At 41.1% G+C, this 17,442-nt stretch overlaps 1 protein-coding gene across 1 annotated transcript; it reads left to right on the forward strand.

The window, feature by feature from the left end:
- The first annotated feature begins 2,831 nt into the window (after positions 1–2,831).
- Positions 2,832–6,547, forward strand: nkx1.2la (NK1 transcription factor related 2-like,a). The gene is made up of 2 exons (XM_050071236.1): positions 2,832–3,224; positions 4,831–6,547. Exons 1-2 carry the CDS (start codon positions 3,014–3,016, stop codon positions 5,436–5,438), a joined length of 819 nt encoding a protein of 272 aa, XP_049927193.1. The 5' UTR covers positions 2,832–3,013; the 3' UTR covers positions 5,439–6,547.
- Positions 6,548–17,442: the final 10,895 nt, after the last annotated feature.

The raw sequence follows: 17,442 nt of genomic DNA on the forward strand, positions 1-17,442 counted from the left end.
TTGTCCCGCTGACCCACACAAACAGATGTCCAGCCACTGGGCTTTCTCGTAGGAAGTTGTAAACCTCCAGTGTGCAGCGGGCTCTATTCATATGGAGGGCCTACAGTAATGGCCGTGCAAGTGCCATACACATGCAAATGCAGCCGCGAAGACACCCTGTAGGGGCGGCTTTAACAAATGTTTGACTATGTAACTACTGCAGACCATGCCAGTCCACCAGACTATGACTGGGTAGCAATGAAACCTCCATGTAATCACCCTGGACTGTGACACAGGAAGTTGTGTAGGGAGGAATTTAACTGTGTGTAAACATGATCGGATCCCCCATGTGACACACAGACAGAGACATGGCATCTGTCTCATCTGCTCACAATGTAGACCTCACAGGATTAGATGGTAAAATATGTTAATATGTTGAAAGAGCAACACCAAACCACAGCTATTCTTTCACAAAAGTACATTTTTACCACCAATTTAAACCTTTAAAATCCTACAAATGACAATTATTGAATTATAAACTGAAAATGCAGGTAGGTCGTTTAAGGACTGAGGAGTTAAGCGAAGCTCCTGTGCTTCTGCAGTTACTGGTTTGGCCTTCCAGTACCCAAAATGACTGTCTGTAGCCATCAGGTTTTATCTGTATTGGACACCTGCTGAGAATATTGATCCTGTGCTGGTTTCACCATTTTAGCCATCACCAGGCATCAAGCTTTAAACAACCCTATGTCACTTTATATTGAATACTAATAGCAAAGATCAGGGAGGCGACTGATTGTGAATATAAATCCATCACCTCGGGTGAGAAAACAATCAGCCGTATTCATTGTGTGCCTGCGATTTAGCTTCGAATGCTTTAAAGGAGCGTCTAGAGTAGTGATTCGTCACGGATCCTTTCAGTCTGTCCAAATCACACATCCTTATTTGGTTTTATCTAAGCAAGATTAAGTAACTCTCATTTGGTAGACTGTTAACATACTGATGCAGGCAAATGTTTGATTTTATTTAAAGGATAGCCCCTTGAGATGTAGCGTCTCATATTCAAGGGGTTCCTCAGACACAAATACAAAACAAAAACAGACAGACAAAACTGCATTACATCATAAACATACACTACAAATACACAGATACAGACATTCTCACTCACTATACAAGACAATTAGAATTGGATACCGTGACCTTGAATAGTTACATAGCTGTTTTCAGTATAACATTTTAAAAACATGAACAAGTTGTTCTGAGAGGTGAATATAAAGAAGTCCTGAAGCAGCAGAAAGACGTAACAGATCTTAAGAAAAGAGGGAGATTTTTCCAGTCAGATGGAGCTTTGTATTAAAGTGACCTTTGTCCAACTTCTTTGAAATTTCTGGGGACAAAAGGGACAAGTGAAATAAACACATTTGAAAATGAATCCAGTGAAATTGCTATCTAAAATTAAGGCTGCAGCCAATTCAGTGATTAATACATGAGGCAATGGTGAGTTCTATATGGACATGTTAATCAAATCTACATAGAGAATTATACATGACATTAAGGGGTTTAAGATGAGTGTCAGATGTGTTTTGATAGACAACGTCGGCATCATCAATAATAGGTAATATCAACTGTGAAATATCAAATGTGGCGGGAACCATTTTCTGTTCTGTTAGTATTAATCTTTACTTCCTTAGGATGCTTACCTGGGATGATTTTTAGACTGCATACATATTCCCTGGACTCCTACATTAGGTCATCTGAACAGTCATTGTTTTTATTCTTATTTAGATAGTAGCACTATGCGTAAAGGGCAACAGATTTTTTTTTCATTATCACTAACACCAAGTTTCTTGACCGAGTGCAGTACTCTCTATTTTTTTCTTTAATTCAATTCAATTTTATTTATAAAGCCCAATATCACAAATCACAATTTGCCTCAGAGGGCTTTACAGCATATGACATACCTCTGTCCTTAGACCCTCGCAGCGGATAAGGAAAAACTCACCAAAAAAAAAAAACTTTAACAGGGGAAAACATGGTAGAAACCTCAGGAGGAGCAACTGAGGAGGGATCATTCTTCCAGGATGAACAAACGTGCAAAAGATGTCTTAAAGAACAGATCAACATAATAAATTTACAGTAATCCATATGACAAAATGATACATAAGAGACATAATTGTTATTTTCGGGCATTTAATTTTATGAAAGTTGCTGCAGTGTAGTGTAATGTAACAAAAACAGTACTTGAAATGTAATATTGGGAATATTATCATTACTGTTTCATGAAAAAACAAAAGCAACAATAACAAAGTTAATTAAACTAATAACAGAAGACACCTGCAATTATGAATAAGCAAAAATAATAAGGGATAGAGGATGCTAAAGACAATTTAAGCTGCACAGCATCTTAAATGTTGATGAAACATAAAATATTCATAATACCTGGAGATAATTATCATCTGTGTGCTTCTAAATATGTATATATTTTTGGATTTTATTGTAAAAAGTTATTTTTTGTACTGATAGGTGTCGTAACTCTCTGAGTTTATGAGCAGAAACAGTTTGGTTTTGATTAAGAGAATGAAGGAGAAATCTTCTCACTGACAGTACCGCCTCTAAAAGAGTCTAATTTAGGGAGACGGGACGATCTCTGATATGGATCAAGTGCCATCTGTGCCCAATTTACTTTCAGGTCGTGGATTATTGAATTTAATGATATGGGTGATTATCGACGAATGCTTTGAGCCCATTAGGTGGTCGTGTGAAACACTAATAGTGTTTGTGTCACGTGTCTGGCTGAGAGACTAGGGGGGGACAGACGCTTTAAAGACCGCGCTCCGGTCATCTCATTCACGCCGCAAGACTGACAGACAGAAGCAGAGGAGCCACAATCCGTGGGGGATCAGAGCCGCTAATCCGGTTTGATGAAGCTTGAAGACAAGAAGTGGATGAAACTATGAGAAGTTCCTCTCCGCGCGCGTAATTACGCACGTCAGTCCTTTTTTTTTTATACTTCTTTAAAGGTTTTTCTCCGTAAAGGATGCTGGACCCCAAGGACCGTGGAGTGACCATGACGTCCACTCACAAGATTTCCTTTTCTATTATTGATATATTGGATCCGAACAAATTTAACAGCAGAAGGGGAAACGAACTTGTCAAGGAGAAGTTCTCTGTGCCACATGAGGAGGGAACAAGTTTGGAGTCGGACAGCACTGCAGGCGGAGACTTCAGAGTTGAGGGCACGAAAGCAGGTAGAGAAACAATTTTAGAATATTATTCCTAGAAAACAAAACATGCATGTGCTATATTTTGTTTTGCATTTTTTTTAATTGCACGTGCCACTTATTTAAAAACCAGACTTATTAACAAATACGCATCCATAATTTGTCATGTCTAAAAAGCGCATGGATAAAATAAATCTTTATTATTAAATCCTAGAATAAAAACTTTTTCTGCTCTGGGTCTAGACTGAGCAGCAGCAAGTGAGACACTATTTTCTATCAGATTTATTGTCATCTCTGTATGACCTTCCCTTAATTTCCAAGGCTGCGTTTCCTTTCAAGGAAGCCACAAAGGCTTGCTCCCAGAGCCCCAGCGTGTGATTGGCACTGGGACAGGCAGGCTAGATAATTGTTTAAATCGTCCCATTGAGGATGCCTCTGCGCGCTTTGATCGATATCCCATTACTGCATCCTGCATATCTCCCTCCAGCACCTTGCAGGTACAAACTTCACACCCCATCCATGTCTGATCCTAAATATCGTTCGATTAAAACTTCCCTTTAAATAGATGACATTTATCGATCCGCCCGCAAATATGAAACTCCATTAGCACGTCACGGCTGAGGTGGCGGAGCTGGATTTAGACGGGATTTCTTTCCGCAACATGACATTTGAGGCGCTGTGCGGTTTATAAATTATTTAAGGATTAGTGACCAAGTCCCCCCCCCCCCCCCCCCCCCCCCCCCCCCCCCCTCCCCTCCCCCCCCCCCCCCCCCCCCCCCCCCCTCTCTCCTCTGAATCTATGCTCAGTTCCGCCCCAGCGACCTCAGGATCCAAATCAAACGCGTTACAGATGTCAACTTCAGGCCTTCTGTGTTTGGTATTTAAACTGCGGTGCAGACAGGACAAAGAGGAACATCACCTCACAATGAAGATACATTTCTAAAGCAGGTGTGGGCCTTCAGCTTTGAGGTCTGACATGTGACTTATGACTTGTCAGGAGCTGTCCTTTCAGCACCGGGATAATTTAACCTATCTGACCAACTTTTGGGCCTTTTGGCCTATTAATAAAAACATACTCACCCAAAGGTCAACTATTTATGTTATAATTCTACTTTTATTTCTCCAGAAAGTCAAATCATAAAAAATAAAGTTCCTTCTTGTAAATAACATTGGAAATTAAGTGAATTTAGTTACGTGAGAACCACCAGAGAGGCCAGGCCTTGACGCACAAAACTGTCCTCATTGTTTATATGAAAATATGAAATCTCTTAGTATGTTTCCATCCTCAAAAGATGGTGACGAAGAAGATGGATATGGCCTATGCATAAGTAGGCCACGTCCCCCCTGAATATTTACAACATGTGCATTTGTTTCCTCCAATAAAAACATGACAGTGGCACTTTATTTTAGCAAAATTGGGGACCTTACGCCATAAATCGATGCAGAAAAGGCACAAATAGTTGCATAAAAATCACCAGAACGCAGGAAATTAAGTGAAAGGAAACCTACGCCCTTGCATATGGGGGTTTAAATCTTTCGTAGTTAAGCACCTTGGTGACTGGAAAATGAATTCATATTAATATGACTGCAGAGTTTTGCAGGATGTGAGCTCACTCTTCTTTTTTATTTGCAGGTGAAGAGACAGGAGATGAACATTCTGCAGCCCCCAGGCATCATGCAGTCGTCGCTGACCCCCTTCACCTCTCCTCACCGGCTGAGCCAGATCCCTGTCTCACCGCTGAACAGGACGACGCAGAGCCAGCCGCCCCCCTGCAGGACCCCTCACCGCACAAGCGTCGACGCGCAGACCAGGCCTGCGCCAAACCGCGGCGCGCCAGAACAGCGTTCACCTACGAGCAGCTGGTCGCTCTGGAGAACAAGTTCCGCGCGACTCGTTACCTGTCCGTGTGCGAGAGACTAAACCTGGCCCTGTCCTTGAGTCTGACCGAAACCCAGGTGAAAATCTGGTTCCAGAACAGGAGGACCAAATGGAAAAAGCAGAACCCCGGGGCGGACAGCACCTTGCAGCCCGGCTCCAACTCCCTGGTCAATGTCAGTCCAAACCCGCCCACCTGCGGGACGAGCCCTGCCAGCTTCCACCAAACTTTCCCCAGCTTCAGCTCTGGGAATGTGATCTTCCACACGGCCGGTGGTGTTCCGCTTTCATCCACTGGGGGGCTCCTGCATCCCTTCATGTCCAGTGGTTTTGTCCAGCCGACTTATTTTAATCCACATCTATGAAAGAAGCCAAGACTGACATGCTGCAGCTGGTGATGGGAACAAAACTCACAGCTGCCCAGAGTCATTGTGAACTGTTGCATTAATCATGTCCTAAAAGTGAGGGGGAAGGAGGCACACATTTGTTACAGCATTTGTCATGTCCATTACCATTTCCCTCAACTGGGTGACATTTAAAAGGGAGTTAAACTTCCTTACGAAACTCTTGACTGTCTTTAATGGTTTGTCATGGACCTTTTCCAAGACTTGAACATGATAACAAAAGGCTGTGACTGAGCCCAACAATTATCCCATCATTAATGAATGTCCTTTTATAGCTGTGTGAAAAGACTGCACCACTTTGCACTGATTGTCTGTCATTGTGTCTGCTCAAACACCTGCTCACGCTGTATATCTGACAGTTCATACAGTATCATTTTCTGCATCGGTGTACTGTCTTACATCTCACACTGTGGCATATTGCAACCATCAAATACCCTGCACAGCTCACGTCTGTTGCCGTTTATACAGCATTATCAGTGTAACTTAATTAAACAAAAAAACATAAAGCATCTGTGTGTGGCTCGTGTATTACAAAGTGAAAACATTTTCAAATGAGAATGAAGTGCAGGACACTTTGCATCCCTCTTAACATTAATTTGGTGAAATGTGACATCAGTGATGGGTTTGTAATGGTGGTAGATCATGTCCTTGTTAAAGGGCCCAGTGGAAATTGCTCATGTGCTGCCATCTCCTGGGCAACAAGGTGCAGGGGGAGGGATCTTAATTACTTTATGATCAGAGACTGAAAACATCTATGAGAACAATTTAAATCTTAGAGACACAAGACATTTAGGCATATTATTTAACTTTAAAACATCAACAAAGTTGTTCTATACACTGGCTGAAAGTAATTAAGTACATTTTTAGTGTACACATTCTTAGTTACTTAAATATTTTCACACTATTTCCTGATACTGGTCAGTTTTCATATATTAATTGATTCATTAATTTGGTGTGGCAGCAATATCCTTCCATATTTTCACTTTACTACATTTCAGAGGTAAATATTGTACTTTTGTGCTGTGTGACAGCTGAAGTTACTTTGAAAATAAAGATTTTATACCCAAAAACATATGAGTTTATCAAAATTTGCTACATTGGAATTGATTAAACTACTCCAATTTAATGTACTAAATCAAGTCAAATTTATTTATAAAGCACGTTTAAAAACAACCAGTTTTGACCAAAGTGCTATACAGTAAAATAACATAACATGGTAACAGCGAAACATCAGAGAAATTACAAACCCAAAAACATGCATAAGTAAGTGAGTAAAAAACAAAACAAAAAACAAAACAAAACAAAATAAAGCACAGAATAGTAAGATCTGAAAATAAAAATGACAGAAAAAAACAGAATCAAAAAAGAAAACAATAATAATTAAATATAGTATAATATGTAATATAATATATATCACTTCCTAATACTGTATGGCACAGTTTTAAAGTTTCTTTTTAAACTGTGAATATTGGTTTTAATAAATCATTTGCTAATGTTCTATATTTCAGTCATAAATCATTAAAAAGAACAACGTTTGAGTTGCCAAGTTGTGGAAAATCCTCCTCCATCAGAACATTTGGTTTGCTCGTTTAGCTCGCTCTTAAACCTGCAGTAACTGAGTTATCTGGCCACTTGAGGGCAGCAGAAACACGCTGCATCTACACATCATCGCCTTTTAAGTCCATATGGTGAACTTGTAGGCAGATGGGAGAAATTTTGCTTTCTACCTATCTCTTGGATAAGGTTAGACAAAAGGTCATGGTTTAGGTTATAATGAATCGACTTCTGTCAGAAAGACCTTTCTTGGAGAAAGCCTACAAGGAAAACTTCCCCCATGTGAACTTGTAAGTACGCTCCTGTCGTAATCACCCGTTTATCCACCCATTTTCAATTGACGCCTTTTTGTGACCAGACCCTTGAGGGACTATTTATCCCAGGACGAACTTTTAGAAATGAGACAGCTAAACTGACCAACATTTTTGAAACAAATGATCAGATCAGTGATTCTCAAAGTTTTAAGGACTGAGTGCCATTTTAGGAGCCAGAGGGCCGCACAGGAAAGGTGCACACTGGGGGGGATGTGTCCGCCCCAATATAGATTATAACTACTGCCTAGAAGTAAGTAGTTGCTTATCTGGGCTACACAGCCAGCAGACATGGTCAACTTCACGACACTACATCTGGAACAAAATCTTAAGTTTTATTGACAACTTGTTAACATTTAAACCTGCAGACTCGATAGATAAGATAAGATAACTTTATTTGCCATGTGTACACCTAGGTACATAGGAATTATTGTGCAAAAAAACCACTCAGAGTCAAGACAAGTAATAAATAGTAAAAGGTAAAGTGCACATGACAAAGTATAATAAACACAAGAATATAAACTCCACCTGTAGGGCATTCAGAAATATACATCTGCAACCTACTTAAGCACATTTCATCAATACCTCTGTAGTTAAACTTAAGTAAACTTCTGAATGCAGAACTTTTACTTGAATGCTTTACTCTGAATATTTCCCCTACAGTCAGTCTACAGCCTTCACTTACATAACTCAGCCACACGGTGTCACTATTTCCTTTCTTTCTGTCTTTCTACATCAGCTCAGTTTATGTGCAGTGGAAGAAACGACTGTATTTATTAGAATTCCAGATATATTATGATCAGTGTCATCTGTTTTAGGATTTATTCATCCATTTTATGGACGTACTTTTATGGTATGTTGTTGCTTTTATGTTAGAATACTTACCATTTATCCTATGTGTTTTTTGTACCTTGATTATTCTCCTTATATCTAATCTTCTAATCTAATTTATTGTGAATCACTTAGGCTTTGGCCTTGTGGAACACAGTTATATATGAGATATTTACTCATTCCTGCTTTGGTATGTGAAAGAAACTCAGTATGTAAAGGAGACATGGAAGCATTTTCAGGAGCACATCTATGCACATATATTATTTGCACATAGATAAATTAGAAACGTTAATTCCCTGTTTGTGTAACTAGTGTAGGATTCTGGGGGTCTTCCATTACAGTTCATTTACCTCCATTTCTGCCTCCATGTGTAGTAGGTATGCATGACTGATGTAACGAATCACCCACCGAGCTGAGGGAAGCCACCAAGCAACGCAGGACATGAAAAGATCTGGTAGAAGAGCTATAGGTAGCCGGGATGATCTGTGCAGTCCCACTGCAGCGGACTGGGATAGGAGAGCTTCAAACCCACTGTCAAGCCAGTGTCATTAGTTGACATCTTGCAAGGGTGTGTTGTGCTTTCACTACTTTGATCTACACAGGCTGAAGAAGAGGCTTCTGTCTATATCTGCAGACAGTGAGTGTGCTGCTGGGGGGAAGGAGACAGGAGGAGAACAGACTGAGAATGGCTGGTAGGCAATTTTCCTCCTGACATCAGTTTGACGGTTAGTGGGCTGACAAGCATCCTTCAATTAGATGGGGTTTTCTCACTGCTGTCAAAACCTGGCCAATGTCAACCTGTCGCTGAGGTGCTTCAGTTAGTGTAGCTGCTATTTCAGGTTCCCCCTTCTCTTTCATATATCTTTGCACATGCGTGAAAACAAACACATTAATAAAAAATCTGGCATCCCTCCATTTAGATTGGTTTGTTCTGACTGGTGCATATGAACGTCCCCCGCTTTGGTTCAGTGATATTTTTCATTCCAACAAGGCCTGGCATGCAGCCGAAGAACTTGACAGTTTTGATCAATACTCTGGGAAATATGGCGTAAGGAACCCATCCCATATTTTGGCTTGAGGCAACTGCTGTATGACAACGTGATGAATAATTTTGCAAGTTATCTGAGGGGGGTCATTTAGGTCTGGGCGAAGAGGGCGCATGTTTAAAATTCATGTTGGAGAATGCTCTGGGACAAGGTCAGATGTTAATAGTAACAGTGCTTTCATGTCTCTGTGTGTAGATGTGTGTGTGTGTGCACACGGTGGTATGGGGAGAAAATTCCATCTACAGCCCCTGTTCGCTGTACTTATCTTCTGCAGAGAAATGAGTAGGAGGTTTGAATAAATAAAACGGAGCTGAGGATTTCCTGGTATGCCTGTGTGTGTATGTATGTGTGTATATGTGCGCTATCTTCAGCCGTGGTGGTCCACAGGGACCGGCATCGTTTCCACTAAGGTTCACAGGTCACATGGGAAGAGTGTGTGGATGGGGTGGGGTGGGGGGTGAACAGAGATATAGGAAGACAGAAAAAGGTTTCCAGGTGCAACACCGTAGGAGTGTTTTATCAGGATACAGTTATATGTGCACACCGACTATTTCAAATTCTCTCTAATAATTTACGGCATTAACATTTTGATCTATCTGGATGTTTCACTTATGATTACTCATTCCTCTTAATTAGCACTTAGTCCTCGACTCAGTGACATGAAAAAGGCTTTCATGCTGATTTAATCTTAGAAAGGTCAAGTGCCTGATTGCTTATTTGAATTTTATATCTAAAATATCTCAAACCTGCAATGACACATCATCACCTTTTAAAGTTGATATTGTGAACTTGTGAGAAATCAGTTGCCTAGTTATAGATCCAGCAGATACAACATTAATCCTCTTGGGGTCCACACAGAAACATACAAAGACAAAATAACAAGACATTAACACATAAAAAGACAGTAGCGAATGAATGTCTGTGACCACCTGATAAACAAAGTCAAATATTCACGGTTTCATTTCTGTTTTTGGCCTCCACCAACTTCTGAGGAAACGCTCCACTTTGTTCACCGGCTATAGTCGATCACTTGGTCTGCTGTTTGGTCTTGAGCAGGTAGCGTACTCTCAGCCGTTCCAGTCCCAGCGAGAGACTGCAGTGATGTCAGCATCATCAATGAACAGAGGTACCTTTTGCATATTTTCTAAACTTAACCATGTGCATTTGTTGCCTAACCCTAAAAAGAAAGTGTTTTACCTCTGTTGTAAGTTAATTTTGAAAAACATGGCATGCATGTAACAAGCAGAAACTGTACATTTCCAATGACAATGGAAACATAGGCCTATTTTGAAAAGACACAATGCATTTAACAAGTGTTAATTGACACGCCATCCCTGAATGTCCAAAACTGATGCACAAGGGTACCTCGCATGTGTAACGACTGGTGAGCCAGGTGAGAGTGGACTCAAACGCACGACTCTGGGGACAGGACTGTTCATACTAAAATCTTATTACGATATTACTATAGTATTTTTCCTATAATATTTCTCGGTGAACTTGTACCAGTTACACAACATTGTGTACAACGCATGTTTCTGATCAGGGAACAGCAGGAACATCACACTAAAAATCGAGTGTTAAAGTTCACTCTTCACCTCAACAAAATTTTCCAAAAAACCCTCTGTCGAGCCGCAGCCGTCGAAATCTGGTGCTTGGGCAGTGACTTGCGGCGTCAGAAACCAACGAAAAAAGCCATCCTTTAATGTCGGCATGATACGCAGCCAGTTGTCGTTATAGTTTAACAGCACCCGACCGCATCGGGGGAAACGCAGTGGGACAAGGACGAAAGTTAAGGTGGCGTACGTCCGAGTGGGGCTGGTGCAAGGGCCAAAAAAAGGCAATTTGCGATGTTGTACTGACATAGTGCATTAATTTTGAAAGAGACTATATGCAAACATTACATTTCCTGTGAAAACGGAAGTGTATCTTGAAAGACAACAATGCATGTAACAGGCAGAACTTGACACGGCGTCCCAGAAAGTCCTGGTACCTTTAACGTCGTATCACGTCGTTACCAAAACGTTAATATGTGATGAGGTCGGAGTGAAAATGTGTTGAATGTATCCACTTACAAGTTTTATCCGCAACTTTCAGCTTTCCTCTGAAGATGACATTCTTTCAGTTGTCATGGAAACAGCGCAATCATCATCATGACCTTGACAATGCCAAACTCTATCCACTGAGGAAGACCATAAGATGTGACTAAAAGTCCCGTAAAAGCAAAAGTGGTGGACCATCAGTTAGGAATTATTATCTTTTTATCAAACACACTGATATTCCCTGTCACTAACTTTTAACAACCAAAGTTGGGTTTATATTGTCTATTTAAAATCAAATTAAAATACTGTAGAAACACTGCATTCTAACTACGTCTCTGAGCAGCGTAATGAGGATTCACTAGGTTGGTTTATTTATAAGTCCCAATGGCAACAGTTCAGATGATCACACCTACACACACCATGCTACGGCAGCATATTCAAAACTCAGCTGTGAACATCACACAGTTTCACTACAATGGGGAGTTCTCAGTAAAGTATGTGGGCTGTGTGCTGCGGATTGCACTGATTTTATTCCTTTATATGCTGCAGAATGCAGCGGGAAAGCTAATTCAAAAGACACTTGTACACTTTAAAGATTGAAATATCACTCAGAGTTCATAATGTGTTTGATAGGAGAATAAACTTCCCTAAATCACCGTGAAAGTGCACTCCTGAAGGTGGCCCCAGGTTTTTACGATTAATCTTTAACTGCAGCCAATTCTCCATGAGCTCTGGCTCTTATTACATCTCACCACCTCCACTAACTTTATGAATCACTTTCTGAAGTACCTTTTGAAGCATACACTGTATGTATATATCTGCTCATATGTTGGGAATATTACTGCTTTGCTGTGAGTAATGTGCAGATCCGGAGAAAGAGAATAAAGAGAAAGCAAAGTTAGTCCTGGAGAGTTTTCAGACACCCTGCTTTTTGCTTGAATTGTTGGAGTTTTGCTTGACATCTCTCTTCGATGCTTTGTATTTCAGCTGCATCCTCCAGCGCAGCAGGGACCCCAGCCAAGGCAGGAGGAGATAAAACTGATTTTTTTTTCAGCACCAAGCGGCAGTCAGCCGGCAGACGGAGCCAACTTGTAATGGTGTTTTAATCAGTTGTAGAAAGTGAAAGTCAGGTTGAGGTTTAAAGGAGGGGGGGCGAGTCCTCGGAGAGTTCGCGCTCCCCTGTTTGGGGATTCAGAAGTGAAGCCGTACTGTTGGACCTCATCTGTGGGTCAGCTCAATGACAAACCATGGGAGTCATAAAAACTTAAACAGCACCATTACCAAGGACAAGATTTGTTCAACACCTCTGTCCCGTTGTTCAACACTGCATGTTGAATATTTACATTATAATTCTAACACCAGCTGTTTCCTTCTGTTGAATTCTGACTAAATCCTGGAAGCTAAAACACAAATTACCCAGACGTCAGACAGCTACTGTGCCTGAAGGGAGAGAATTGCCAAATGCTTGACAATCCAAACGCTCCCTTCTGTTTGCCTGCAGTCTGCCATCATTTTAGCTGTCGTCTCCAGCTGTTAGCAGCCATTAGGAAACAATGAAGTCTCCAAGTGTTAAAAGTAAGTAAGTATCATCTTTTCCATATTCATAATTAAATGAGAATGGGTTTTGTCTTTGGCTTTGCCAGAGGGAGTACAGTGTGTTCAGAGAAAGTCAATATTTTGTCTCATTCAGTCTGGCTTTGCCCTCTTTCATTGATTTGTTCCTTCTATGATGAACAATGTGGTTTTGATAAAGTAATTTCGATATGAAGGTGCCAAAGAAGTTCCCTGTGGGCGGATCATAAGACAATGGGCCCCTGGGCACAGAAATGCAAAGGCCCCCACCACCTCTCCTACACACAGGCTTTGTGCTGGTTTTCCCTTTTTGTTGTTTGCAAATCTTTTGGTTATTAAACTAGTTTTTGTGGTTATTTGCCCATTTATGTAGTTGTTTTGTGTCTCTTTGCAGTTCTTTTGCATCTCTTTGTGGTTGTTATGTGTCTCTTTGTAGTTATTTTATGTCTTTTTTGCTCGTGTTGTGTCTCTTTGTGGTTGTTTGGCCCATTTTTGTAGCTATCTTGTGTCTTTTTGCAGTTCCTTTGCATCTCTTTTATGTCTCTTGGTAGTCGTTTTGAGTCTTTTTGAGGTCATTTTGTGTCTTTTTTGCTCATTTTGTGTTTCTTTGTGGTTGTTTTGCACATTTTTATATATTTTTTTGTCTCTTTGCAATTCCTTTGCATCTTTTTGTGTTCATTTTGTGTTTATTTGCAGGTCCTTTGCATCTCTTTGTAGTTGTTTTGTGTCCTTTTTAGATCATTTTGTCTCTTTTTTGCTCATGTTGTGTCTCTTTGAGGTTGTTTTGCATCTCTGTGGTCATTTTGTTAATTTAAGTGACATTTTTCAGGTGAAGGCCAGGGGGCCTCCTTACACTTTGGGCTCCTGAGCCTGTGCTTGGCAGGCCCCTTAAATAATCCAACCATGTGTGAGAGGCATTAAATTTAAGGCAGCAAAACAATTAAAGCCGCCAAACTGAGCTACAGCAAGAGCAATTATGATTTAGAGTGAGACTTCAGTCCCGATCTGACTTCAAGAAACATTTGGATAACTTCCCAGTAAGGGGTTTTTACTAAAGACTATCCGGAAATGGCACGGCAGCATGTGAGCGATGTCTTGGATAAATCTTCAGCAGGCAATCTCGATTAAGCTCGTCTGGTCCATCTTTTCCTCTCCCTCACAAATCTTCTGACTACGTGTTCTAATCTAAGCACAAGGGCCAGAGAAGACACGCTGATGTGATTACAAGACTACTGGCACAGAAGTCAAGCAGTGGATGAAAACAGATTTTCCAAGGAAGGCTTCATGGTTTGGGAAATGAGTGTAATGTGATTTCATAGCGAGTAAAATGAGGGGGGATTCCAGATCCTTGAATCAACCCAAACTCTGGGCTGAACTCAGGCAGAGCTGACAGGAGCATGTCGTCACTCTCAGAGGGAGCTGTTTTCAAGTCTCATAAAATCAGGCTCTGTAGTAGAAAATCATTCTGATCAGCTTGGGCCTGTGACAGAGACATCATTAGTTAAATCCTCTAGTGAATCCTCTGAGAAAAAAACTTCTGTGATCTATTTTGTATGAAGTCTTATATAATAGTTTGCAGAGAGAATAAATATTGAAAATCCTAAATGGATGCTCAAGCAGAATCTGGGCATTGATGTACCCGCCGGTCAAAACAATGCATCAATAGTTAAAAGTCCTGCAATAATCTGTGAAACTTCCTCTCACTGAAGATCTCTGTTTAATATTCTCTTCACCTCTCCTCTCCCCAAACACTGCAGCTTTACCAGATGTGTTGTTTCACTCATCTGATGCATTCAAAGGTCAGCTGTGCTAATAACACAGAAGAGGACAGAGCGCCGTTAATTACAGTCTGTCTCAAAGTCAAAGACCACAGTGCTGGAAGAGAGCTCGTCCTCCCTCGCACACACACGCTCATTAGAGGACATTATCTCGCAACGGCTGCTGAGTGAGCTAATGGCAGTGTAATGAACTCAGTCGCCGCTGTTAGATTTGGAAAAGAGATGCAACAGTCTGTCTTCCTCTCACCTCTCATGCACGGATTCTGCAAAGCACAGTTTCTCAATCAGGAATTAAGAGAGCTAAGCCTCTGTTTGCTGTAGAAATCCTGATGTGGCGGATAGTAAACACTCCAAGGTGAGCCGACATCCATATATTTGACTCATTTGGAAAGTTAGAGATGGAGGCAGCGTGCAGGGAGGAAACATCAGCTTTTTAAATGAGCCTTGCATTCCTTCAAGGATAGCCAATAACAGTATTAAAAAAAAGACTTTTTACCTCGTGGAATAGTTCTGCGTGCCTTTGAAGAAGGTGTCAACTTTCCAGAGATGACAGAGACAGCGTGCAGGCCTGTGATGTGTGTTTGTGGTGTAATTTGGTAGATTCCATAATGTATGAAGACGCATGTTTTCAAATGCTGAAAAGCAATAGTGGCAAACAGAGAGCAGTGTCATGATTCCTAATTTGAAAGGTGAGTTTTTTGTTGTCTTTCAGGGGCAGCGTGAACACTGACATATCATCATGTTTTAGTTTGATATGGTGAACTTGTTGGTAAACGCTTGCAAAAAAAGCTTTCGTAAGTCCAGTATTTACTTTTTTAGCTCTGTGTTTGGTCTCTACCAAGTCCTATGGGAAATATGTGGCTCTTTTCAAGCTAGCTGCTCACTGTGTCTGCTCTTTGGTGCTGAGCAGATAGTAAAAAAGTGGGTTTCTTAGAGCTTATTTGCTGAAACCACTGCCTGCTGTGGCCAAAAACTACACTGTGAGAGCAGTGAGAGTGAACCAAAACAATAAATTTGTGGGTCAGACATCTAAACAAAAAGCTGAAACCTACTATAAAGCTGTGTAAGGCCAGATTGAGCTGCAGACTCAGGTGATTTATTCTCTGTAGGCAGTGTTGGGGAGGCACTGATTACATGTAAATTACAAAATACTGGGGAAAAAAACATGTAATTAGTCCTTTGATTACAAAGGGCTCACATCTGAATATATTCTTTTCCATAAAAAGTGTATATATAGAATATAACATTCAGTCTGTTGCTCTGCATCTTGCTGCCGTGCAGGAGTGTCTTCTTTTGGCAGAGCCTGTTTGCAGACATTTTTCAGCTTCATTGCCAAGTTTAAAACATTTGTTAGAAAAGTAATAAAAGGCACTGAAATGTAATAACTTTTAGTACTCTGATGAAGTGATTAAAATAGTTACATTATGTATTACAATTTCAAAAGGGTAACTAGTAATCTGTAACCTCTGTAACCTACTTCATTTCAGAAGGAACCTGCCCAACGCTGGTTTCATTACCACGGCAACTCTTTCACATCCTCATTTGATAGATTGTTGCTATAGAAATATAGATTATAGCCACTTTAAGAAATATTTTCTTGCCTGCACTAGTGTGTGTGTGTGTGTGTGTGTGTGTGTGTGTGTGTGTGTTATGAGGGGTCAAACGTTTCACCCAACCACACTACAACGCGTCACTTGCGCCTACTTAGGACACATCAGATCTAATCAAACCGTGTGAGCGCACACCTACATTTTACATAGGGTTACTATGGAGACACGAGTGTTACACACACGTCCGCTACTTGACGCGCAGGCGTTGTGCGCTCCACTCACACGATGCGCTCACACGTCTTATCAGTACGCGTGCACAGCGCGTTACAAACGCTACACATACACTATACCTGCGTGTCTACGCACGCACGTCCGATTAGCAGAGTTAGCATAGCGATGCTACGTGTCACACGTCCGTAACACAACGCGTTGTTGCTTCAACAGCTGACACTTTTGACCCCTCTGATGACATGACGTGTCTACGCACGCACGTCTGATTAGCATAGCAAGCTAGTTAGCATAGCGATGCTACGTGTCACACATGCGTAACGCGACGCGTTGTTGCTTCAACAGCTGACACTTTTGACCCCTGTGATTACATGACGTGTCTACGCACGCACGTCTAATAACCACACGTCTAGGCGTGTGCAGGCATTGCACGCGCATTGCATGTGTAACAAGTACACGGTGAATGCACGCGCAGCGCACGCGAAGCAAGTACACGGTGATGGTTGCACACGCAATTTACACGTATCAAGTACGCAGTGAATGCAGTGTGTGTGTTCGGTGATACGTTTGACCCCTCATAGTGTGTGTGTGTGTGTGTGTGTGTGTGTGTGTGTGTGTGTGTGTGTGTGTGTGTTAAACAAGATTACCATGCAAGCAGCTCTGTGGGGCTGCACTTACACTGTGCTTTGAGCAAAATGCTTCAGCATGCTAAAATGCTCATAATAACAATGCTATTATAATGGTATGTAGCAGGTTAGATTTCATTAGGTTACATCAGAGGTTCTCAAATGGTGTGTCGCGGGATTTTATGATAACCACACATTATTATTGCACTATTCAACTGGGCCTGTACAGAAAGTTATGGATGAGTTGTTATTTGACTGTATCAGTATGTTATGTGCACCCATTTCCTGATGAAGAGGCAAACTCTAGCTAAAAAATGTAATTAAATTTAATTTAATTTCAAAAAACCTTCATGAGGAACCTATTTTGTGCCATTCATGCGAGGGAATTTTAAGTGTGTAACACATCAAAAACCCTGATTGGCAGCCAGTG

Source organism: Epinephelus moara, chromosome 19 (assembly GCF_006386435.1).
Source record: "Epinephelus moara isolate mb chromosome 19, YSFRI_EMoa_1.0, whole genome shotgun sequence".
Lineage (NCBI taxonomy): Eukaryota > Metazoa > Chordata > Actinopteri > Perciformes > Serranidae > Epinephelus > Epinephelus moara.

Bases quoted from the DNA above. Each gene is read 5' to 3' on its own strand.
- nkx1.2la (XM_050071236.1), top strand. From the start codon at position 3,014: ATGCTGGACCCCAAGGACCGTGGAGTGACCATGACGTCCACTCACAAG. The intron at 3,225-4,830 runs GTAGAGAAACAA...TTTTATTTGCAG, and splicing joins AGTTGAGGGCACGAAAGCAG to GTGAAGAGACAGGAGATGAA.